Below are 26,511 nucleotides of genomic sequence, written 5' to 3'. Positions count from 1 at the left end.
GATGTATTGCTGCAGGTTAGACTACCTAAATGTTCAAATAAGCACATCTAAAGCAGTAAAACACAACATACACACTAATTCAGCAGTAAAATGAATCAGGTTTAATAGAAAAACATAGACAGGGAACATATAACTGCACAATAAATATTTTAACTTTCCATACTTCAGGTACATTTAGCTGATTATACCACTACTAGTGTTTCTTCCACCACTGGTGTTAACCTTCCTTTCTCCCCCTGAAAAAGTCTCATCACATGACAGCGCACTCTGTTTTTCTGGACGTTTGTCGTTAACCACCTTCTGACATTTTTGAGCAGAGGTCCTACAGAGCTTCTTATGAGAAAACCAAGGATAAGTTCACCATTACTACAGAGGATCCTAGATACAAGCTGGCCAGAGCAAACAACGAGATGAGCCAGGTAACGTCCTGCTGGAGCTGAAACCACTGGCCTGCATCTTCCTCTTCCTCCTCGTCCTCCTCCAGACCTCTGCTCTGATGCATGAGGTCGTCCACAGACCTGCCGGGGCTCTGCGGCGCATGATGGCGCTCTGTCTGTGTTTATCAGTCCCACACAGGTCGATGCAGGCACTCAAATAGCAGCTGGACGGCTGTGTTGAGTGAGCAGGACTCTCCTCTATCTGTGCCATCAGACAGACAGTTGAATCTACCCATGATTACATATTTAATATCTTCACTAGATGTCCAAGCAAGTTTGTGGTCGCAATTGAAAGATTTTGAACAGACAGACAGTTTAATCACTCATATTCCCATGATTACATGTGACATATTTATTTATTTTTACATATTTTTGGTGGCAATTGGAAGATTTTTTAACATATTCCTGGATCCATCTTTTCTTATATACGTTTACATTATCATTATTGTCATTTGGATAGTCTATGTTGTAATTTTATCAACTTTTTTTTAAACCAAACACACATCATCTATTACAAGTCTGTGATAAAAGGGAGAGTACATTTTTACCCATTAATTGTGGGAGTTTTCCTTGTTTCTGCGAGGGTCTTAGGACAGAAAGTGTCATATTCTGTACACACTGTAAATCCCCCTTAGACAAATGTGTAATTTGCGACATTGGGCTTATAAATACATTTTCTTTTTTACAATATCTGTCACTCTGAAGGCACAGATGAGGATAAACAGCTCCACTCGGATCTCCGGAGTTCTTCTCCAGTCTTCTCAGTGTTACTGCTGTTTTACATGTGTCCTCAACTATGGTGTGTGTGTATGTGTGTGTGTGTGTGTGTGTGTGTACAGGCAAAGTATAAATCCAAAGCAAAGAGTCTTCTTAAGAGCGGTTGCAATGAGCTCCGCCGCCCTGACATCCTCTCGGCTCTTTACCAGTCCACTTTGAGCAGTAAGGTAAACAGCCTTAGAGTGATGAACCACCTCTGTTTACATTAAATAATACCTGTGTAGTCACCAGGTTACAATGTTTTTATTTACTGCCATCTCTCAACAAGGTCTTATAACATCAAAAAGTCATCCTGTAAAAACCCCTTTCCTCCATTCAACTCCTGAAGGGGTTTTAACTTCCACACATCGCACCATTCTCCTTCACGCTCAAAAAATCCATCCATCACCAATTCATTTTTGCTTCATGTCTCATTGATGCATTGCAGTAGTTGCACACCAGCAGAGTGACGTATCTAGAGTCAGAAATGAATCGAGTTGATGCATTACAGTCAGAATTTGAGGCAGAGACAAAAGATATGATTTCTAATTTACTATAACGCCAAAGATACTTGACTGTCACTGTCTTCTCTTGAGTAAACCTCATGTTTCTGAAGCCACTCTACAGTATATATCAGCCTCAGATTGACAGTGATCCATAGATTGAGATGGACTGCTGGTCAGCGTGGGCACTGCAGACTTTCATGACTGAGTCGTGGTAACACATGTCCTCGTCTTCATTTGCACCTGGAAAATAACTCTGTTCTGCACGTTTCATAAAGCATCTTATACTAACATATGCATGGCACCATTTCACTCATTACACATTTGAGCTGTTTCTGAATTAGTTCATATACTGTTAGAGAACTATCCAAGAAGAAAGAAGAGAATGAAAAATGAGAGAAAGATTTTTCTTTCAACTTAACTTTATTTTATTATAACAACTCATTTAAAGCCATATAAAATACTTATTTTACTTTGTCTTTTCTCGTCTCTTCATCAAATCATTCATCCCTTTTCACCTTCATTTACTAAAATTGTTAAATTCCACAAACCATTCACCTGTTTTCACTAAAACTGTAACATTTCACAGATACATTTCCCCCTTTTCTTGGATAGTTTTTACTGTTACCTTGACGAGAATGTGAAAAAAAGACAGAAATACACATGAATAAAAGCAAGTTATTACATCGACACATTTTCTACGAGTGGTACTAACTTTGTTGTGTTCAAACCCTTCATCAGTGGAAGTACAGGGAGCAGTATGAGCGTGCAAAGGACAAGTTCACCTCAGTCCTGGAGACTCCAGAGTACGAGGCGCACAAACGCAGCAAGAAGATCCATGACGTGAGTTTCTGGATTCTTCTCCATTCTTTTTTTATTTCTAAACTTTAATTTTGGTGTATTCTGAGTTGCTCCTGACTATGTGATGCTGTTAATCCCTTAGATCATCTACAAAATGGAGTACAACAAGACCAAGGCTAAGGGATACACCTTGCCTTACGACACCCCTCACGGGCAGCACATGAAGAGAGTGAAGGACATCACCAGCAACGTGAGTCCCACTCAGACTCCCTGCACTTTTATCTTCTACAGAGACATCGGAAGCCAAAATATACGATACGATAATACGATAATACTTGAATGGTCAGATCAAGTCTGAAATGTGACTTGCATCTGTCCGGCAGTGGCTCAGTCAGTAGGGGCTTGCACTGGGAGCTGTAGGGTCGCCGGTTCAAGTCCCCGAACAGACCTAAAATATGGAGTGTGGACTGCTACTTGGAGAGGTCCCAGTTCACCTCCTGCCCTGCCGTGGTGCCCTTGAGAGAGGCACTGGACACCCCCCTTCCCCCCCCACTCCCATTGCTCCCCGGGCGCTGTACAATAGCTGCCCACTGCTCCTAGTACTAGACTCCTGGTACTAGGATGGGTTAAAAGCAGAGAACAAATGTCACTGTGTGTGCTGTGTGCTCTGCATGTGAGACCATTAAAGAGGGGTTCATCCCTCCCAATTCTATCACAGCAGCTCCATGTGTAACATCAACAGACACATATCAAGACACAATACGTGACTAACAAACAACAAACATTTTAACATAACAGCACGATCACTGAGAGAAAAGCTGCTCAAAGAGCCTTCAGCGTGCATTTGATCTGGATTCAGCTCTGTGTCTACTGAGAGGACAGACTGGAGCACAGAGGATGCTTCAGTCTGACTTTATTGAATCTCCCATTAGATGGTAGCAGTTCATATTCTCTGTTCAGAACATGCTTTGGGTCAGAGATGATGTTGTTGGACAGCCATTTAGGTTGTTATTAAGTCTCTGACAGGGTTGGCCAACAATCTTTGAGCAGATTTTCAACAGGTGGAGCAGTTTTGATTTTTTAAAGCTGTTGACAAACACTTGTACCAGGTAGTATTGCAGTACTGTAGAATAGACCAACTCACAGATGTAAAGAACAACAGAAGAATTTCTCTGCTCGCCCCAGAAGACCTAAGACTGCGGAGAAAATACATTTGAATTTAGGGTGTGTGGCGCAGTGGGTTGTGCGTTGGTGTCCCTGGGCAAGACACTTCACCCCAAATTGCTCCTGTGGGGATTGCCCACAGTATTGAGTATGTAAGTCGCTTTGGATAAAAGCGTCTAACAAGTAACATGTAATGTAATTTGAAATAATTTGGTGTTTTTTTTCTATGCATCTTGCAGCTGAAGTACAGAGAAGTGTATGAGAAGAGCAAGGCCCAGATCAACATGGCACCGGACGCTCATTCGATCCGTGCTGCCAAGGAGGCCTACAAGAACACCAGCAATGTAAGTGTCTTCAGTGCAGGAATTAAGGATGGATTGAAATTGAAAATGTGAAAATATTGAATAAATATTGGGGTTTTTTTCCTCTGTTTTTAGCTTGACTACAAGAAGAAGTATGAAGCCACCAAGAACAAGTGGATCTGGACGACAGACAGACCCGACTTCCTCAATAATGCCAAGAACACCCTGCAACAGAGTGATGTAAGTAAATGCGTTTTATTCAATTAAATGCTGCCACACAGCAAAAACAACAAATTAAATTAACTGTCAACATATTTCAGAATCTCAATATACATCTTTTACAATAATAAAAAACATATTGCTTTTCCAAAAAGGAGTAGGGTGATGTGTACACTTATGTGGTCGTACCCCTTCTCCTTAACTTAAAAACAACTGCCTCTTCTTTAGATGTTACATTCTTTATTTTTAACAACATTCAACAGCATTTTTTGTTATCCATTGTTTCACCCACAGGTTGAGTACAAGTATGACAAAGAGTCGATGAAGGGCTGTGTGATCCCCGTGGTGGATGATAAGTTGACCCTCCTGGCGATGAAAAACAACGAAATGTACAGTGAAGTAAGTATTTCCACATCGTTACATCTCTATGATTCGATGGAATTACTCCAGATCGCAAATGACAATTCATCTTCAGACTTAAATGTTGAACAGGTTGTAATCTGTGTTTGTTGCTGCTCTCCAGTTGAAGTACAGAGAGAAGTATGAGAAGTCAAAGGGCCACTACCAGCCCGTCAGCGACACTCCTCAAATCCTCCATGCCAAGGCTGTGCGCAGTTTGGCATCAGAGGTAAGTTTTATTCTGAAAAACAACGTATTTTGAACAAAGTAGGAATCAGAGACAGATATATTACACCTAATAGCTGTTTTTATCACTTTGAAGAAGCCCTATAACACTTTATCTGGTTTTCTCTTTACTGTAGTGTGTAGGATTTTGTGTATGGTTTGCAAAGGCTAAAATCCCAAAGTTGAGAAACTATTAGAAAAAGAAAGACCCTTTTGAACATTAAAGCATGGAAACATGTCACAGTAGAGACACAAAATACAAATATGAACCTGAAAATGAGCCTCATATGTCCTCCTTATTTATACATGTGTTATAAGTTCTTCATTTTCATCCTCAGAGCAAATACAAGGAGGCCAGTAGGAAGGAGATGCAGTCCGGCTCGTTCACCACGCTGTCTGAGACCCGTGACACCGTCCACAGCAAGGAGATCAACAAGCTTATCAGCGGGGTACAACTTCCTCACATTCATTTATTATTTATATTTTCCACATGGATATTTTTTTTTTTAATGCTAATCTACCGACCTACCTACCTACCTATCTACCTACCTACCTACCTACCTACCTACCTACCTACCTACCTACCTACCTACCTACCTACCTACCTACCTACCTACACACCTACCTACCTATACCTACCTACCTACCTATCTACCTACCTACCTCCTACCTACCTACCTACCTACCTACCTACCTACCTACCTACCTACCTACCTACCTACCTATACCTACCTACCTACCTATCTACCTACCTACCTCCTACCTACCTACCTACCTACCTACACACCAACCTACCTACCTATCTACCTACCTACCTACCTACCTACCTACCTATCTACCTCCTACCTACCTACCTACCTACCTACCTACCTACCTACCTACCTACCTACACACCTACCTACCTACCTACCTACCTACCTACCTACCTACCTACCTACCTACCTACCTACCTACCTACCTACCTACCTACCTACCTACCTACACACCTACCTACCTACCTACCTACCTACCTACCTACCTACCTACCTACCTACCTACCTACCTGGAGTATTTTGACATTGACATTCCTTTCCTTCCTTGCAGAAACTGTACAAAGCAAAGTTTGAGAAGGATAAGGGCAAGTCTGTTTACAACAACATGGTCGTTCCACCTGAAGTTCAGCACGCCATGGGAGTCGCCAAGAGCCAGAGCAACGTGAGTAATCCAATCCAAAAAACTGATAGGACAAAAAAATGTAAAAGCACGAGACAATAAAACTGATAAAATAGTGCAAGTAAATACAAATAAAATAGAATAGAAATAGTGCAGAATAGTGTATATACAAGTAATTGGAATATTGATATATATATAAGTTGCAAACAGATTAATGTTATGGATGTTCTTTCAAAAGTTCGGGTGTTTAACAGTCTTATGGGGGATGAATCTTCATGTTTCAAATCCTTTCACATTTGATGGTGCATAATTGTATTGTGTCTGATTTTCTGCCTTTCCCAACCCTACAGATTCAATACAAGAAGGAGGCCAAAGCCAACCTGCACTACACGAGTGTGGCCGACCGTCCCGACATCAGGAAGGCGACCCAGGCTGCCAAGCTGATCAGTGAAGTAAGCAGCAATTTAATGAACATGTACTGTAGGTTAAATACTTAAAGGTCACCTATTATGCAAAGTCCACTTGTTCATGTCTCTTCTACATCAACATGTGTCCCCTCTTCTTCATGTCTCTTCTACATCAACATGTGTCCCCTCTTCTTCATGTCTCTTCTACATCAACATGTGTCCCCTCTGTGTAAAGAGACTCTGAAAGTTTCAGGAACAAAGATTCTCTCTCTTTTTGTCCTGATCCATTTCTATAAAAACCTGTCTGAAAATGAGCTGATCAGATTTTGGCCACTTTATGATGTCATAACGATGTTTTGTCTTGTGTAACCATTAGCCAATCACCAACCAAGGTAACCCCCCCCCCCCCTGTTTGGTGTTTCAGCCAATCAGAGACAGGCTCTGGATATATCTGAGACCTATAATATATTGATGAAAAACAGTATAATAGGGGACCTTTAAAGCTGCACATAGAAAGGCAGAAATAAGCTAAATCTCATTGTGCACAAGGTGGATATTCACTTCCACGGTTAACCATGAAGAATTAAATCCTAATATATTCCCTAAACTTTAATATTTACAAACTCAGATTTTCACTTCACGATTATTATGACAAAAATATTTTAAGAAAGATATATTGTTGGTTTTAACGTGTGTTTTATCTCTTGACAAATGAATTACTCTCATTTGTGTGTGGAAGGAGACAAAGGGAGAACAGTAAAGGAAGAACATTTTCACAATATTATTATATATGTATTCCTATTGTGATATTTCTTCACATTAATCGTCTATATCTGTATATCAACATCACAATACCTAAGTATAAGCCCACCATCTACTGTATGAAGCCAGATTTATGTTGAAGCCCCAACAACTCAAATCCCCATTAGAGCAAATACAACAGGTCTTTTTCATAAGTGAAAAATAAGGTGTTCCTTGGCTCATGCTACACCCTTTCACCAAGTTTTATGGACGTTGTATGAGTCGTTTTTCTGTAATTCTGCTGAATAACTCTAAAAAAACAACAGTGACTGAATGAATGATCGCTCAGAGCCAAAGATGCATCAACCAGAAACAGTAAAGACCCCGACTGTAGCTCCTCTACTTGTCCACTGATTCTTGTTTTTTGTTTTCACTAGGTTGGTTACCGTGATAAGGCCCGTGAGGCGGCCAGCCGTGGAGGATCTCTGGCGCACCGCCCAGACATCGCTCTGGCCACTGAGGTGTCCAAGCTGACCAGCCAGGTACAACCATCTGTCCAATGAAACCCTGGGACGCTGCATTCCCACTATTTCCCTTCATATATCTTGGTTATTTAATTATAAAAAATATTCGCGTCTTTGCAGCTTAGAGAGTTGTTAGAGCTGCTGTTTTAATACTTGCAAGTAGGACGTTCTCCTCCTGAGAGACTCTTATAGGGATACATCAAAGCATCAATAAAACAGGTCACACAAAAACACAATCTGGGCACATTTTACACTCATTATATGACCCTCTCCACAGGAAGCCATAAAAGCCTCCAGGCAACTTGTTTATCTTCCTCCATCTCTTCCTGTAGTCATAAAACACTTGAACACACACCACCTGTTCTTCTCAAACATAGCATCATTACAGTATAACATCAGAACATCTGTCATCTTTCAAGATACCACTTTGTTGAAAGTTACATTTCATTAGGATTAAACTCAGACATTAGGATTTATTAAAGCTTTAATACCATCATTTGCATCACAGAAGGAAGCCCTTTAACCCGAGCAGAGATCTTCCGTCTGGGTGTTGTTAGCCTCCATATGCTAATATTTGCACTCTAGTAATGCCGAGGTAATGCTTTGCAAACTTAACGGTGAAACTATCAGCTCATCCAGCGCTTTCTCTGCCACCTTGCAGTATTTATATATGTGTTAATGTGTCGTTGTGACTCCATGAAAGTACATGTGTAACTGCTCATCTCATTGTACATGTCCTCCATTTAAACCTGTCCTCTCCCTCCATCCTTCTTCACTTCTACACTGTTCCTCATCCTCATCTCTTTCCTCTTCCATACCGCCCTGGTCTGTGTGTTTCTCATCCCTCCATCTCACTGCGCTTTGTAGGTGGAGGCCAAGCTCTCCTCCCATGGAGCAGCTTCCTATGATACCCCCCAGATGCGCCACATTAAGAAAATGAGTGCCGTGACTAGTGATGTAAGGAGGTTCATGCCCAGAACCTGACGGGCTGCTACTCTCTGTCTGTCCCCTCTTGTCTTTCTGTTCACTTCATATCCACCTCGTTGTTTTTTGGCTTTCTCTGCACCCTCTGCACTTTTGTTTTCCCCATAAGCTGTGAAGTGTGTCATCACTGCATTTGTTGCACTAGTAGCAATACTGTACACCTACTGTATCTTTGTTCCACATTTTAAGATCATTTGCATCGAAATTATTCCACGAAATATGTGTTAATCCAGTAGTCACCATGCACAATATCCTACGTTTTGATCTGGAACCAAGAGGGCGGTTTGAAATGTATTAAACGTGGGTTCAAGTTTACAAAAGTGTTAATTTAAAGGGGACCTATCATGCAAAATGCACTTTATTTATTTTTGCATTTAAATATAGCATGATAGGTCCCCTTTAATTATGTTTGTCTGCTGGATTTACACATGTTTTATCTAAGACATTGTTTTAAGGATACTGATTTGTGTCACCGTCTATCCGGAGAACAATTCAGGCGTCCTCTGAAACACATTTTATTTATGTTTCTCACAAGCTGAATTAGGCTCTGTTCACACTGAAATGCATCTTAGGTGGTCCGATTAGAAGCTAGAAGTTTACAAATTGTCCTTTGAGACTCATTTGAGATGCTTTCCAGTGTGAACTGTAGCCAACGTCAGCTCAGACGCTAGGAACAAAGTCTCTGGATGTCTCCACAGACGACCTGTTTGGTTTTATTCAGAAGAACCCCTCATGTGATCGCTTTCTGTTGTATGCTTAACAAGAGGATCTCTTCTCTCTGAAACCAAACTGCGGATGTGAACACACTCATAGAGACTTCTGAATACAAAAGGGGAAATGTCTTCATGCATGAGAAACACATGTTTATAGGAAACACTGTGTCGTTTTTTCCGTGTATAACAAGGGATACAATTCGAGTGTTAATATTGAAAAGCAAACCCTTTAAAAAGAAAGGAAGCTGAGTCCCTTTTTATACACTTTTTGTTGTCTTTTGAAATGTTTTCAGTGGGATGGAGTCTGTCAATCTTCCGCTGGTTTTGTGTTTTGAAATCTGTCACCTCCTACGCTGACTTTGAACATATATCCGCCTCTAATAGGTGAAATACAAGGAGAAGTTTGACAAGGAGATGAAGGGAAGGAAACCGCAGTATGACCTGCAGAACAGTAAGATTTACCAGACGCTGAAGGATGCCACCGTGCTGGCTAGTGAGGTGAGTGCATCAATCTATGGATTCATTTGTTTACAAGACACACGGCCCTTATTGTGTCAATCACACCAAGACACAGCATTGAATAGTAGAAAAAAGTTGACTTGAATTTGAAATCGAAGAGAATATTCAAGTGTATTTCTCCTAAATGTATGAGATTTATTTTGTAAATGTATAACCTTAATATAGTAGACAATATCAACGTTTTTTTCCAGTAAAGTATTACAAAATAATTAATTCAGAATTGTTCAGATTTAGGGCATTTTTGTAAATTAACAGGAAAAAAAACTCAGATAATCTCTGACATTTAAATTTACCTAAAAAAATGCAAAAATGTAAGACAGAAAAATTAAATGAATTTTTTCTCAGAGAATACCATAGTTTATTTCTCCGTAATTCTTTAGATCTTTCATTAACTTTTACTACCACTAGTAGAAAACTGGAAACTCGTAATTTATTTATTTGATTCCTACATTTTATAAAACAAAAGCCTTTATCACGTAGCAAGTATTCACTCACTTTCTTCCATAATCTGAAGACATTACCCTACATATCAAATACAAAGAAACCCCATATTGAGTTATTGTTATTATAATGTCTGTCTGCAGGTGAAGTACAAGACAGACTTGAAGAAGCTCCACAAGCCTGTGACCGACATGGCGGAGTCTCTGTCGATGCAGCACAACCTGAGCACCAGCAAACTGTCCAGCACCGTAAGACCCACCCTCCTCTAACCCTCTCACGCCCCCCCCCCCCCCCCCCCCCCCCCATAAAAAACAAAACCCAGGAAGCATCTGTAGTTCAGTTCAGTGTGTCCTCCAGAGGTGGAAGTAGTGGAGTACAAATACTTCGTTACTGTACTTAAGTATATTTTTCTGGTATCAGTACTTTACTCCACTACTTATTTTTCTGATGACTTTTTACTTTGACTTCTTACATTTTGAACACAAATACCTGTACTTTCTACTTCTTACATGTTGAACACAAATACCTGTACTTTCTACTTCTTACATGTTGAACACAAATACCTGTACTTTCTACTTCTTACATTTTGAACACAAATACCTGTACTTTCTACTTCTTACATGTTGAACACAAATACCTGTACTTTCTACTTCTTACATTTTGAACACAAATACCTGTACTTTCTACTTCTTACATGTTGAACACAAATACCTGTACTTTCTACTTCTTACATGTTGAACCCAAATACCTGTACTTTCTACTTCTTACATGTTGAACCCAAATACCTGAACTTTCTACTTCTCACATTTCCCAAACAGGCTGGTTCCTTTAGTTTGAATGTGTGTTTGGTGGCGTGATCATTATTATTTAGAGTCATTGCGTGCCTATTGATTTGAACACGATCCGTGTATCCATCATTTCCTGGTCTTCTCTAAAGAAGAGGGACCAATGAAAACGTTGTCATGTTGCCGTTGTTCAGCATGGAAACATTCATTAGCTAACAATGACATTATTGTTCTATTAATATAAAGGGAGGTCAGGTACTCTTTAAAACAGCTGCTAGTTATGGGTACTTTTTACTTAAAAGTGGGGTAGGTAATTTTGGAGAAACCGGCTCGAGATCGCTAGAATTTGAAAATACACAACCGGAAAAAATCTGCCACTTCCTTATAGAGCCCCTCCTCCAACGAACGTGCACATGACCAATGAGGGCACGAGATAAGTTTGTGCACAGATGGAAGGCTGACAGGCAGCTAAAATGATTGGTCGTGCTTTTTACAGTATTACGGCTTCCACAGATGACATTTTTTTATGGATTTTTTGTCAAAACACTTAAGATATTCATTGCTATCGGGATGTTAAAAAGTGTATCTCGAGCCGGTTTCTCAAACTTACCTACCCCACCTTTAAGTACATTTCAATGCCTCTTTACTTTTACTTGAGTAAAGAAATTTAGTCAGTACTTCTACTTTTACCAGAGTATTTTTAAACACGAGTATCTGTACTTCTACTTGAGTAAAGGATGTGTGTACTTTTGCCATCTCTGGTTTCCTCTGCACTGAAACGTGTCTGAACTCAGTGTTTCCATCACCTCACACGTAGCACATTAACCGTCTCTCATGAACTTAACTCCATCTCCTAAACATCCTCTGACCTCTGACCTCATCTGGTAGTGACCCTTCTCACCCTTTTTACCTTTTGAACCTCCCATACTATCCCTTTCCTTTTAATCTAAACTCCTTTACTCCTCCCATTTCGTGTTTTTCCTCCTGTAGTTTGTACCAAACTCTCATTAATGATCACTTAACACAATCCCCCCTCTTCCTCCATTGATTATCGACCATTCATAATATTGTTAACTACCTTTTAGGGCTGCACAATTAACAGAAATTCTATATGGCCTAGTGGAAAATCCCAATCGCAGGAGGTAAAGTTATTGTAAAAATATGTAAAAATACAATTTCGGATTAAGTATTGTGATATGTCACAAAGTGTATTCGACAGGCTTTTAAACATTTTTTTGTTTCGTACAGATTATGTTAAAATCACACCATTTATTCGATTTTTTACAGATAATAATGACGCAAAAATGACCAGTCTCTTTGATATTGGGAATTATATTGCAAAAATAATTCAAAGTAGTTTCACATCGTGCAGCCCTAGCTTCCATCCTCAGTCTCCCTCATTGTTTTCTCAGCATGTCATGTATTTTGACATTGCGCTATTTTGAAGTTGTAATGCTACTATTTGTTTCTGTCATTAAATATGATACTTTATTGTAACTATGTAATGGATGGGAGTAAACGGCCGACAAAACGCTCTTTTCCCCACTTCCTGTACTGAGTTGTTTTACTTAATTGGGAATCCCCCCCCCCCCCTCTCAGTACTGCTACAAGAAGAAATTTGAGGAGAGTAAGGGTCACTACCATATGATTGCTGACACACCAGAATCGCTTCATCACAAGGAGGCCACTGAGCTCCAGAGCAACGTAAGTGAAACTGACTTTATGGGGAGCAACAAACACCCCTCCCTCCCAAAATAAAAAACACTGCTGTGGGTTCAAACTGTTTACAATATTCACTGTCAAAGAAATTACGATAACTTCAATTCCTGCACACACAGAAGAGGGTTTTTGCACATAATGTGTTCATTATTGAATGTATACTGATACATTACATGGTAACATTTGAGTGTTACATTGCATATGTTCCCTTATACATACATGGAATAAATAACAAAGGCATTTCAAACGGGTCACAAAAAGATCCAGCAACTCAAACAAGATCTTTTATCATTTAAACGTCTAAAGGTCCTGATTACAGACTGATTTTATCATTTTTTTAAACGTTTTTTCATTCTTTAAAGGACAATACTAGTGGTTTGCATGCTGTATCATTAAGTTAATGTATGTTTACTGTTACTGTTTGCCCATTTTGCATTTCATGGTGTCATGTTTTAGACTTCATAATGTGTTAGTCTTCATTCCTGGTAGCCACAAGTTCCCAAATAATGCCTTTTCAGTATAAGATTCAATTATAAAATCATAGAAAAAATGCCTTATCACGATATTTCTTCACACCATCAAACTCGTATTAATTTTTGATATATTTATCTATTTAAATGTATTTGAAAATCAGGTAAGGCAGTGTTTGTAGCATACGGAAATGAATGCAACCCCTAACTTACACTATGTGTCTCCGTTATATGTGCTGTCCAGGTGAAATACAAGGAGAAGTATGAGAAGGAGAAGGGAAAGGCCATGCTGGACTTTGAGACGCCGACATATGTGACGAATAAGGAAGCTCAGCACATGCAGAGCCAGGTAAACAATCTGTCTCTTCTGTGGTTCAAATGGATATAACACACTTCATTTTACAGGCTTCTCTCTCAGTCTGGAGACTCCTGAATGCCTGCTGCTGTACAGTATATATTAACCTGTATTGTGATGAGTCTTTAAATTATGATACACTACAGCTTGTTGAATGTCCCGCTAATGTTTTAAGTTGGACGAGACGTTTGGAAAAACATTTACAGTGCCTTTGTTGCCCGTTTATTTAATCAAGATGTTGTTTCAGTGGATATTAGGGACAATGTTGATTTTAGACACGATAAATGTGGTCCCTCGCCATTTCTTATACCTTAAATAAACTGGGAGAAGGCAGTGTAAATGTTTTTAAATGTATGCAATGCAGGCTTGTGTATTGTTGTCTTCTAATACTGTGTATATAAGTTGAGAGTGCTTATAGTTACTCCCAGGATGCAGCAGTGGCAAAGGTAAAGTATAGGTTTGTCTGCTTTCCTGACATTAAACGACTCCTACACTCAGACCCGGCGTCACGTGGGGGCCCTGCCAGGATTTTGGCACTCAGAAATAGGCGTTATTATTGTTCATTTGTAGGCCATGGATATATATTAAGAGAACATGTACATTGCGTTTATTGAAAGATAATCTAGGTGTAAAATAAACAGTTGGAGGTGACGTTAAACGTACATTTTTCAATGATTGAGACATGTTCTTTGCTTGTAAATTGGAACAGAACACATTACAAATTATTTAAAAAATCCCCTTCAGGTCCAGGTAGCCCGAATGTTTGTGTTGTTATGACTAAATCACTATTGTGGCTCGAAACTGGGTCAACATATTAGAGAATAGCGGTTGAATTTCTTAGTCTGCAGCCCTGGTGGGATGCTAAATATATGAAATGCAAATATATGTGTGCAACTATGTTCAGATCAATGAATTCCAGACAAACTTAGATACCTATAGATGGGCAGATATGCTTATAATAAATCAGCAAGATCATTAAACCAGGAAGTTAAGCGCCCACCTATGGATTTAGATCTGCTACAAATGCACTCGTACACAAGCACAAGTAGTAAAGACTTCAAATACGGGATTTGGTATCATCATATGGACGGCGTTGCTGACCAGAGAGAGGTAACTTCTGCATTGTGAACCTGCACTGCTGCATGTTGTAAGCTCTGTCTGTCCCTTGTCTTGTCTTTGCTGCCAATAGAAAGACTATAAGAAGGACTATGAGGAGAACATGAGGGGCAGAAACCTCTCATCGCTCGAGGTGACTCCTGCCATGACACATGTCAGGCACGCCACCCAAATAATGAGCGAGGTAACTAAAGGACGACTTGTTCCTGACAAGCTCACCCATTCTTTATAATCATACTAAGACTGTATCACAACCACGGCCCCTCTTCATTTCCAACACTTTTGACTATTTAATCCTACGAGTGATTCCTTTTTTCTTGACTTCTTGTAGGTTCATCCCCGCTGTTAGGTTTTAGTTTGTTTGCATGATTCACTGCACAGCTTTAAAGAGGCCCTATTAGGCTTCTTTTTTTTTTACGATTTTCCCTTTCCTGTAGTGTGTTGTATAGATTTTAGTGCATGTAAATGGTCTTCAAAGGCTAAAATAATTTTAAAATTAAGATCAACTTGTATTCAGGAAAATTCTGTTTTTTAGTTTCGTAAGATAGTGACATTCCACTTGCGCTTCTATTGGCTAGCTCTCCAACACATTGTACGTGATAGGCTAAGGGGCGGGACAAGTAGTTGACCAATCACAACAGAGCCGGCCAGCTAACCAATCAGAGCAGACTGGGCTCTGGTTTCAGACAGAGGGTGAAAAGAGGTGCTGCAGCACAGGCAGTATGAGAAAAATAAAGAGCTTTTTGAACATTAAAGCATGGAGACATGTGCATAATAGGGTCCGTTTAATTAATCAATTTATTTTATCTCTATCCATAGAGTAGTTAAGTATTGTTGGTGTTAAATGTGTGTCCATTTGCATCTTGTTATCCTAATTTCCCAATCAGAAGACGACTAACAGCTTAATGTTATGCATGCAATCACATCATTCAATGAAAGTGAAATGCTGTTGTTGTTTTTGTTTCATCGTCTGTACGACAAAATGTGGTTCACATTTTCTTTTATCAGGTTTCTTGCCAAAGTCACCAATATCTCCACTCTCTCTCTCATTGTGAAAACTCATTTTTACAATATTCAGTGTTTAAGAATGATAAATTAGACCTAATCTCTTGCAGCTTAAAGGTGGGGTAGGTAAGTTTGAGAAACCGGCTCGAGATACACTTTTTGTTATATTCCATGGAATGCTCTTAACATCCCGATAGCAATGAATATCTGAAGTGCTTTGACAAAAAATACATGAAAAAATATCATCTGTGGAAGCTGTAGTACTGTAAAAAGTACGACCAATCATTTTAGCCGGCCCGGCTAAAGTAACTGGATGGCCTACCTGCCTGTCAGCCTTCCATCTGTGCACAAACTTATCTCGTGCCCTCATTGGTCATGTGCGCGTTCGTGTGTGTTGGAGGAGGGGCTCTGTAAGGAAGTGGCAGATTTTCTCCGGTTGTGTATTTTCAAATTCTAGCGATCTCGAGCCGGTTTCTCAAACTTACCTACCCCACCTTTAAGCTTTGTTTTTATCGGGAAGTTTGGTGACTTTGAGCTCTGTTCTGTCTGTCTGTATGCTTCGGCCTGGCCTGCCTGTTTGCCCTTCTCGCATTGTCTCTGTTCTTCTTCCGTCCTGTAGAAAGAGTACAGGAGGGATCTAGAAGAGGGAGTGAAGGGTAAAGGGCTAACTTTACTGGAGGAAACTCCGGAGCTTTTGAGAGCAAGGAATGCCACTCATATCCTAAGTGAGGTACGACCGACTGAGAGGAGATGGAGACAGTCTCTCAACGAGTGCCTTCCCACAATCCATCTGCTGAACCCTTTCCCCTTAACTAAGCTTCACCCTCACACTAAAAAGGGCGACTGCTGGGTTTGACCCCTTCGCTTCATGACTTCACTAACTTTCCCAGCAATCTCCTTTTCTTTTATTTCCGTAAAATGTTCTCTTCTTGACCTTCACCTTCGCCCTGTTTGATGTTCCCACGATGTTCTCTTATACTCATGTGTTTTCTTTTGTGCGTAAATATTTCAAAAGTCAACTTTAAATCGATTCAAAGCATAGTTAGTTTTTTATGAAAGTACTTTTTCTCAATTCACAGCACATGTACGTAGATAGAGAAGCACCTGCAATACAGAGGGAGATAGAAAGATGCTTAATCTATTGTAAAATATAGTAATAAATTATTGATCAAGATTGCATTTTTGTTGAGATATGCTCTCTGTGCTTTTCTGGTTGTTTTTTAGAGTGCACGGTGGATAAACCACAGAACAATGACATTAAATAAAGAGAAAACATGAGTTTATTTAAAATGCCTAATCCTGCTTTAACACACTGTCCTTAACTCCTTTTCTTTCCAGTTTTGAGTGGGACTTGACACCCTGCTGTCCAATTGACCTTTTTAAACATCCTAATTTCCTCTAACTCTTCTTTATTCACCATTCCCCTAGACTTTTGGTTTTGCAGCCCCACTGAGTGTGTATGAGTAACACTTTCATATCTGCTTTTTGCAAACACAGAGCTTTTATGTAACACTTTGTTGCCTGTTATATTTACAGAGAGAGTACAAGAAGTCGCTGGAAACTGATATTAAGGGCAGGGGGATGATGGCTTTGGCGACAGACACTCCTGACTTCATGAGGGCGAGGAACGCTACTGACATCCTCAGTCAGGTGGGAATCAGACTGAGTGTTTGGGAAACGTTTCATCTGGTGTTTGTATGTCTGTGTTGACCAGAGGTGGGAAGTAGTGGAGTACAAATACTTCGTTACTGTACTTAAGTACATGTTTCTGGTATCAGTACTTTACTCCACTACTTATTTTTCTGACCACTTTTTACTTTGACTTCTTACATTTTGAACTCAAATACCTGTACTTTCTACTTCTTACATTTTGAACACAAATACCTGCACTTTCTACTTCTTACATTTTGAACACAAATACCTGTACTTTCTACTTCTTACATGTTGAACACAAATACCTGTACTTTCTACTTCTTACATGTTGAACCCAAATACCTGTACTTTCTACTTCTTACATGTTGAACACAAATACCTGTACTTTCTACTTCTCACATTTTCCAAACAGGCTGGTTCCTTTAGTTTGAATGTGTGTTTGGTGGCGTGATCATTATTATTTAGAGTCATTGCGTGCCTATTGATTTGAACACGATCCGTGTATCCATCATTTCCTGGTCTTCTCTAAAGAAGAGGGACCAATGAAAACGTTGTCATGTTGCCGTTGTTCAGCATGGAAACATTCATTAGCTAACAATGACATTATTGTTCTATTAATATAAAGGGAGGTCAGGTACTCTTTAAAACAGCTGCTAGTTATGGATACTTTTTACTGAAGTACATTTCAAAGCCCAAACTTCTTTACTTTTACATGAGTAAAGAAGTTTAGTCAGTACTTCTACTTTTACCAGAGTATTTTAAAACACGAGTATCTGTACTTCTACTTGAGTAAAGGATGTGTACTTTAACATCTCTGGTGTTGACCGATGTTTTTTTCTGTCCATCAGACTAAGTACAAGCACACCGCTGAGATGGACAGAGCGAGCTTCACGAGTGTCATCGACACCCCGGAGATCATCCATGCTCAGCAGATGAAGAACATCATCAGCCAGGTACATTGAATCCCCAATTTAAAGTGGGCATATCATAAAAAAACTCCCCTTTTCATTGCTTGTGCACAAACATTTTCACATCTGACAACACAAACTGAAATAAGAAGTCAGTTTTAATAGACGGCCAACTAGCTTCCTCTCTGGTGTCACATGCAGGTTAATAATGTATACTGTATATATATTATTCTTTTTGCTAGATATTTAGAAAAGACATGGCATTTTTGGTAGGGGTGCTTATAGAGAATGGCACTAAAAATGCATCGTTTCAGGCAAAAGGTGACAACAGGAATGTGTGTTTTCAAAAGTCAAGACCACTTTTAAGGAAATGGCGTTCCAATGAACCACCTCATGCTCTTCAGTACAGAGTTATCTTCCACCACCAGAATTTAAAATCTGATATAACACCAGATAGTTATTAAGTCTGCTTTTCTCCCATAGACCTTCAACAGCTATCTCCAACCATGTATTCTTCTAAACCATTAATATGTCTCTTAGACCCAATTCTAACTAAGCTATTCAAATAAGTTCTCCCCTTAATTAACACGTTTTTAATAAATATGATTCATCTGTCTTTATTCTCAGGAGATGTACCACTTTCCTTTCAATTAGCTTCTTCTAAACCCCAGCCTTGACCAAGAGGTTTTGAACAATCCTAACCCAATATCTCACCTTCCCTTTCTTTCTAAAAATCCATTTGCTTGATTAAGTAAACAATTCAATTTGGCTTTTTCCCAACAGAAAAAGTACAAAGAGGAGGCTTCGAAGACCATGTCTCAATATGTGCCGGTGTTCGACACTCCAGAGATGCAGAGAGTCCGTGAGAACCAGAAGAACTTCAGCACTGTGAGTAGAAAATATATATAAGTATGAATTAATAAGCCTGTTTCTACTGAGGCAGCAGCGAGTATCTGATGAAGTATGACGAAGTCAGAGGTTCTTCCAGTTGTTAGGGAATTATTTGCTTAGGTATTCAACCTTTGACCCAGTTCATCATTTTCTCTCTTCACTGTCTCCTTCCCCATGGCATAGGTCTACGGCCTTGGGTATTGCTGCTATCTCTCTTAAGGAGTAGCAGCTTGGGAGCATTGTTGTTACCAGTCTATGACCGAGCACAAGCCGCCATGAGGTAGTTTACTGTTCAGGGACGAAGGTTCCCTGGCGCACATCCTTTCCGATGGACGAGAGCTCTAGTTAGATTCAGGGTCCGGGGTCTCGCTGATAAGGAATGTTGATTATTACACTCCGAACTAGTTAAAACCTCGAGCTGCAGAAGAGTTCTTCAGAATTGGTTTGGTAACCGCTGTGTCAACTCGTGACACACCACATGTCTTGTGAATTCTCCGGCCGTAACTCCAAATAAACCGTCAGTGTTTGCCGTCAAAGCTCCAGCTCTCCTCGTGCCTCTCTGAGTCCTGACTCTCCATTGCTACAGAAGTTTCCCCCACACCAGTGTCTTGTGGCTCTGTGTCTACATGTCTGCTTTAAAGTATTATCTTCAATACTTTATACGTTTGTATTGTGTTCTGTAAAGTTGTAAAGTCAGTGTTTGTACTTCAAGCTGTCTAGTACTCAGTGTAGAAACTAAGGTAGATTGTTTCTCTTCTGGTTTTCTGTTTCTTCTTTTTTATTTTGACCGATTGTAAAACATGTTAACTGCACTTTTGTTTTTCTCTCTGTAGCATCAGTACCAGATTGACCATAAAAACATAATGGGCAAAGTGTCTACTATAAAGGACACTCCTGAAATGCTCCGTGCTAAAGAGAATACAAAGAATTACAGCTTGGTATCTACTCCATCATATTTCTCTCTTAACCCTTAGATGCACGAGTGACTACACTCTTCCATAAGTGGGTCAAAAAGGACCCGTATTAGAATAATATGTGTTTTTATGTCATTTTGGTTAAGAAAAATCACTTGTATAATATTTAGTATTATATTTTGGTTCACACTAGAAATATTTTATATTTAATTTTTCACTATTTATAATTTTAGACATTTCTTTTACATTTTGAAAAAAACGTTTTGAACATATTGATGCAAAGATCTCTGCTATTCTGAGACCCTCACAGTATTCCAGTCCCTTTCCAAAACTCATCTCTTCCCCTCTTGCCCACCCCCCATCAATCCATGCCGGTTGATCAAGTTGGATAGTCCTATACCCCCCACCCTAACCTTCCCTTATATTGTAAAGCGATTTTGAGTCCTTGAAAAGCCCTATACAAATATAATGTATTATTATTATTATACTGACAGGTATCAGAGCTTGCTGTGTAAAATAATCTTCCTGAGAGGTGTCACTTGAGATGTAGTCTGTGTGGTCTACAGTGAATGTATTCCTGACAGCAACAGGTGATAAGAATCAAAGGTTCCCATAGGATCCCATAGGAAATGCATGCGGGTCATGTTTGACCCACTTATGGAAGCTTGGGGTAGTAATACAAAAACTACAATTTCTTAAAATATTTAAAATGTAAATGGCATGATATCCAAAACGTGTTTTTTGAGGAATAGCTGGAATACGAAATGATAAAAAAATGTAATTACAAAGATACTTCAAGAGAACCACCTCACCGGGTCCAAAAAGACCCACTTATGCATCTAAGGGTTAATGTTTTCTAATAACACTTTTAAAAAAACATTTTTCTTGATTTTTTCCCTTAATATTTTTTTAACAATATGCAGCCCAAATATCTTTGGACCAAACTGATTTTTTGTAACCTTGTGGAAAACTCTGCATTTTAATTCATGCAACTAACTTATTATAGTGTGACATTTCTTAGAGCAGAGCTTGTGTGTTGTGAAATACCGTGTCCTTTAAATGTTGATGTATATGTTTGTTTTGTTGGTGTGTGTGTGTGTGTGTCGATAAATCAGGTTTAGCTTTGAATTTAAACCCACTTTTCCTCATTAACCAAGAGTTGAAATCAGGCTAACTTCTGGTTGCTACTTTCATTCCTCATCTGTGTAAAGATTCAGTACAAAGAGGATTTGGGAGGAGGAACATCCTTATCCGAGACCCCCGAGATGGAGAGGGTTAAACGCAACCAGCGCAACATTAGCACGGTAGTCCTCAGAGTGACCCTACTTCATCCAGCCTCCCTCCATACTCCCTCCTTAAGGAATAACCAGGAATATAACATATCCCGACATGTAATCTCTTCAATTAGCCAATTACTGTTAATTACATTTTCTTACTAATTACGGGATTTTAACGAGCCCCCAAAGTTCACAAGTATTTCGTTTTGCCTCTGCACTGGTGGCAACTGTAGACGAAGGCACTATAAATATTATATTTGAATTGTATTTTTACGTAAACAAACTTCAAGGATGATCTAGTTAATATCATTACTACGTCACTGTGGACCTCAAGAAACACGTATTTTTGCCATAAAGTGATCATTAATATGCTAAATATGACACATTTCACCCAAAAAGTGATGACGATTTGGGTTGAAATGGATGAAAAACTGCAGGTTTATTGCGAGTTATTCATTTTGTGAAAAATACATTGATGAAGAAACGTATTTCTTTACACACCTGTCCAAGTACAGTACTTTGTGTCCATTGGTTTGCTTTTGGGGTCGTTCATTGTTTGTGCTAGGACCCTATTTCTATAGAACTATATTTATGGTTATTCACATAAACACATTTTATCGGGACTTTGAGGGCTCTGTAGGATTTACTTACTCACAATAATTCATTGCAACTAAATGAAGTACCATCCATTTTGAAATCAGAAGGTATATATATCACAATCCTCCTTATTACCAACCAATCCAACTACCACTAAAACATACTATATTTTCGTCAGAGTGTGTTCTGTCTACCGTACTGTGCTTGTGTTTGTCTCTGTCTTACTCTGTGTCACTTTTGCAATGGGCAGATTCAGTACAAGGACACTTTGGGTCAAGGCACGTCCATTCCTGATCTGCCCGAGGTGAAGAGGGTCCGAGAAACCCAGAAGAATATCAGCTTGGTATATAGGAGAAGGACTTCAACGACCCTTATCTTATCCCCTTAAAATCATTCCCCAAAACCCCCTCTGACCTCTCATAGAACCGGCTAAAGGTCTAGAAAACGTTCCCGTACACGGTTTTTAATCCTAGTCTCCCCTCCTCCATCCTAACTAGATTCCATAAACCCCTCCACTTACTGACTTTATGTATCTTGAATTCATATTTCCACAAAAACACAATGCCCGCTTCCCCTTTTCTTCCTAAACAAATCTTAATTTCCCTGGATTTTTGTATTTTAATTCCTGATTTTGTGGCATTTCCTCCCCCTTAAAGTAAAACCTAACCTCCCTTAGAGTGTGTTACTGTACTTGCCACCATGTGTGACTCTCTCTGTGTCTCATTTTAAAGATTCAATACAAAACAGGAGTGGAACAAGGCACGTCAGTATCAGAGACCCCCGAGATGGAGAGAGTTAAACGCAATCAGCACAACATTAGCACGGTACTCCTCAGAGTGACCCTGCTTCCCCCCTCTTCCTCACCCTCTATCTCCCTCAAACTCTCCCTACGCTCTCTTAAGATGCCAGAAGTGTTGTGTTTGTTCGTCTCTGTCTTACTCTGTGTCTGTGTAACTTCAGTGACCCTTATCTTATCCCCTTAATATCATCTCCTTGTCGTCTAAAAGGCTAGAAAACTGTACCCTCCTCATTATTTTGTCCTGGTTGCCCCTCCTCCATCCTAACTAAGGCCTAGGCTCCACGGGAACGAAAACGGGTTGAATCCGCATATTTCTCATGCGTATAGCCCTCTAAGCTCGACGACGCCGTAACGGAAACGTAGAAACAGACCCCGCAAACGACAACGGGTCCAAAGGTGGATAGATCTGGGAACGGAGCGCTCTGGGGGGTCCAACGGGGCCGTGGAGTCGCCTATACGGTCATCCGTTTCTGATAATGACGACGCAATAGCCCCGCCTCTCCCCACCTCTCCCCGCCTCTCCCCACCTCTGCTGCTCACCCCCGCAAAAGTACACTGCACACTGAATTCAGATTATTTATCTTTATCTCGATATGGACATAAACGCGAGTGAAGTCTAATCTGACAGGACGGAGACACGCAGCTCCTGCCGCTGTGATGCAGCGGGAGCACAACACACACTTCAAGTCAGATCATCACCCTTAGCTATTTTAATTACCTCTCAAACTACCTAAACTAGTTATAAATATGTTTATTTTTACTGTCGGGTCACTCATTACAGGATCAGCTGCTGCATGAGACACACTGACGCTGTCAGAAGAGAGGAAAAAGAGACAGGCTCCGTGTATTTGATGATTATATATCATTATATCGTCGTTATTCATTTGTTTTAAAGCTCAATAAATAACAAAGAAGACCTTTGACCGGCACTTTTATAATTTTGTCCGGAAGATTTAAACTTTAACACACGCTGACCGGCGAAAAACTCTGCCCGGATCCCTCCGCCCCCACCGCGGAGAATAAACAGAAGTGCAGCCATGACAACCATTCTTCTTCGCTGCTTTTGTGGAGGAAGTTGCTGCTTTTGTGGAGGAAGTTACAGCTCCACGTACAGGCTCGGCATATGTACTGCAGCTTTTCCAGCGGTTGGATGTAAACGGAGCCGTCTCGTGGAGCTTGACACAATCCGGTGTATATTGCGTGTGGGCGGAAGCTTTTTTGCGTTTGCGTTTGTGTTACTCCGATGCGTTTTGCCGTATGCGTTCCCGTGGAGCCGGGGCCTAAGTTTCACAAATCCCTCATGTTTACCAACTTTATCTTGAATTCATTTTTCCACAACAAACAAATAAAAGCCCACTTCTTCATATCTTCCTAAATACATCTGCATTTCCCTGGACCTTTTGGATTGTAACTACTTTCTTAAGGCCTTTCTTACCCCCTTAAAGTAAAACCTAATCTCCCTTTGCGTGTGTTGCCACCATGTGTGACTCTCTCTGTGTCTCCTTTCAAAGATTCAGTACAAAACAGGAGTGGAACAAGGCACGTCAGTATCAGAGACCCCCGAGATGGCGAGAGTTAAACGCAATCAGCACAACATTAGCACGGTACTCCTCAGAGTGACCCTGCTCTCCCCCCTCTTCCTCACTCCAACACCATGCCATAACAACTCTCCTCAACTCTTTTAGGTGTCAGACCTGTTGTGTTTGTGTCTGTCTGTAACTTTCGCAATGGGCAGATTCAGTACAAGGACTCTTTGGGTCAAGGCACGTCCATACCTGATCTGCCAGAAGTGAAGAGGGTCCGAGAAACCCAGAAGAATATCAGCTTGGTAGAGGAGAAGAACTTCAACGACCCTTATCTTATCCCCTTACAATCATTTCCCAAAACCCCCTCTGACCTCTTCAGATGTCTAAAAGTCTAGAAAACTCTACCTTCCCCCTTTTCTTAGTCCTAGTTTCCCCTCCTCCATCTTTACTAAGTTTGATAAACACTAATTATTGCCAACTTTGATTGAAGACTTTATCTTGAGTTCATATCTCCATAAAAAACATTATGCCCCCTCTCCCATTTCTTCCTAAATAAATCTCCATTTCTGTGGATTTTTCTATTTTAAATGCTGATTTTGTGGCATTTCCTCCTGAAAGTAAAACCTCACCTTCCTTTGAGCGTGTTGCCACCATTATGTGACTGTCTATGTGTTCTCATGTTTTATGTGATGTCAGAAGTGTTGTGTTTGTTTGTCCCTGTCTTACATTGTGTCTGTGTAACTTTTGCAATGGGCAGATTCAGTACAAGGACACTTTGGGTCAAGGCACGTCCATTCCTGATCTGCCCGAGGTGAAGAGGGTCCGAGAAACCCAGAAGAATATCAGCTTGGTATAGGAGAAGGACTTCAACGACCCTTATCTTATCCCCTTACATTTCCCCTGAAACCCCCTCTTCTCCTAGTCTAAAAGTCTGGTTTCCCCTCCTCCATCCTAACTCAGTCACTCCTTATGTCTGCCAACTTCGGTTGAAGACAAAAACATAATTTCCCACCATTTCTCCCCTAAATGAATCCTTTCCCTGGAGTTTTTTTATGTTAATATCCAGTATTTCCTCCTAAATTGAACACTAACCCTGCCTTTGAGTGTGTTACTTCCTTGCCACCATATGTGACTCTCTCTGTGTGTTGTCTCATTTCAAAGATTCAATACAAAACAGGAGTGGAACAAGGCACGTCAGTATCAGAGACCCCCGAGATGGAGAGGGTTAAACGCAATCAGCACAACATTAGCACGGTACTCCTCAGAGTGACCCGGCTTTCATCCGCCCCTCATACTTCATCTCTTTTAAACACCGTCATAACAAACTCCCCTTAGATCTCAGAAATGTAATGTTCATATTAAACCCATCGCGCAGACATAACACATCGTGGGGTCGGCTGAACTCCACCCTATCATAACCTGCTTCTTCATTTCCAGTGGAGTGAAGTAACTAAGTAGATTTCCTTAAGTACACTTTGAGGCACTTTTCTTGAGTATTTAAATGTTTTGTCACTTCTACTTTGGATTGATGTGAAATATAACCAACACTCAAATAAGACTTAGTAAAATGTACAATATCACATAAATCAAAACATATCATATGTATTATTCTGAAATGGACCAATCTGCAGAATGAGTACTTTTACTTTTGGTACTTTAAGTATATTTTGATGCTAATTTTATGTACTTTTACTTGAGTAACATTTTGAATGCAGGACTTTTACTTGTAACAGAGTATTCCTACACTCTGGTACTTCTACTTTTACTTTTACTCAAGTACAAGATCTGAGTACTTCTACCTTTACTCAAGTACAAGATCTGAGTACTTCTACCTTTACTCAAGTACCAGATCTGAGTACTTCTACTTTTACTCAAGTACCAGATCTGAGTACTTCTACTTTTACTCAAGTACCAGATCTGAGTACTTCTACTTTTACTCAAGTACCAGATCTGAGTACTTCTACTTTTACTCAAGTACCAGATCTGAGTACTTCTACTTTTACTCAAGTACCAGATCTGAGTACTTCTACTTTTACTCAAGTACCAGATCTGAGTACTTCTACTTTTACTCAAGTACCAGATCTGAGTACTTCTACTTTTACTCAAGTACCAGATCTGAGTACTTCTACTTTACTCAAGTACCAGATCTGAGTACTTCTACTTTTACTCAAGTACCAGATCTGAGTACTTCTACTTTTACTCAAGTACC

The 26,511-nt window shown here is 40.0% G+C and overlaps 1 protein-coding gene across 14 annotated transcripts in view; it reads left to right on the top strand.

Annotated features, from left to right (window-relative positions):
• neb (nebulin) overlaps positions 1–26,511 on the top strand; it is a 94,198-nt gene that overhangs the window by 58,684 nt on the left and 9,003 nt on the right. For 10 of the 14 annotated variants that reach the window (XM_034147091.1, XM_034147101.1, XM_034147100.1 and 7 more), the window contains 20 exons: positions 318–419; positions 2,438–2,539; positions 2,640–2,747; positions 3,901–4,005; positions 4,099–4,203; positions 4,477–4,581; positions 4,706–4,810; positions 5,145–5,255; positions 5,890–6,000; positions 6,309–6,410; positions 7,544–7,648; positions 8,498–8,587; positions 9,712–9,825; positions 10,431–10,535; positions 13,506–13,610; positions 14,806–14,916; positions 16,357–16,467; positions 17,274–17,387; positions 18,239–18,343; positions 19,082–19,186. In XM_034147091.1, the coding sequence (XP_034002982.1) occupies positions 318–419; positions 2,438–2,539; positions 2,640–2,747; positions 3,901–4,005; positions 4,099–4,203; positions 4,477–4,581; positions 4,706–4,810; positions 5,145–5,255; positions 5,890–6,000; positions 6,309–6,410; positions 7,544–7,648; positions 8,498–8,587; positions 9,712–9,825; positions 10,431–10,535; positions 13,506–13,610; positions 14,806–14,916; positions 16,357–16,467; positions 17,274–17,387; positions 18,239–18,343; positions 19,082–19,186 (2,121 nt within the window). Of the gene's footprint in view, positions 1–317; positions 420–2,437; positions 2,540–2,639; positions 2,748–3,900; positions 4,006–4,098; positions 4,204–4,476; positions 4,582–4,705; positions 4,811–5,144; positions 5,256–5,889; positions 6,001–6,308; positions 6,411–7,543; positions 7,649–8,497; positions 8,588–9,711; positions 9,826–10,430; positions 10,536–12,671; positions 12,777–13,505; positions 13,611–14,805; positions 14,917–16,356; positions 16,468–17,273; positions 17,388–18,238; positions 18,344–19,081; positions 19,187–20,022; positions 20,128–21,314; positions 21,408–22,227; positions 22,321–22,708; positions 22,802–24,287; positions 24,381–24,511; positions 24,605–25,463; positions 25,557–26,511 lie in introns of all 14 variants that reach the window. The other 4 variants (XM_034147103.1, XM_034147093.1, XM_034147095.1 and 1 more) reach the window with 4 other exon arrangements.

This window comes from Trematomus bernacchii, unplaced genomic scaffold, assembly GCF_902827165.1.
Source record: "Trematomus bernacchii unplaced genomic scaffold, fTreBer1.1, whole genome shotgun sequence".
Classification (NCBI taxonomy): domain Eukaryota; kingdom Metazoa; phylum Chordata; class Actinopteri; order Perciformes; family Nototheniidae; genus Trematomus; species Trematomus bernacchii.
The sequence above is the reverse complement of the archived record's forward strand: the minus strand, read 5'-3'. Positions and strand labels throughout refer to the sequence as shown.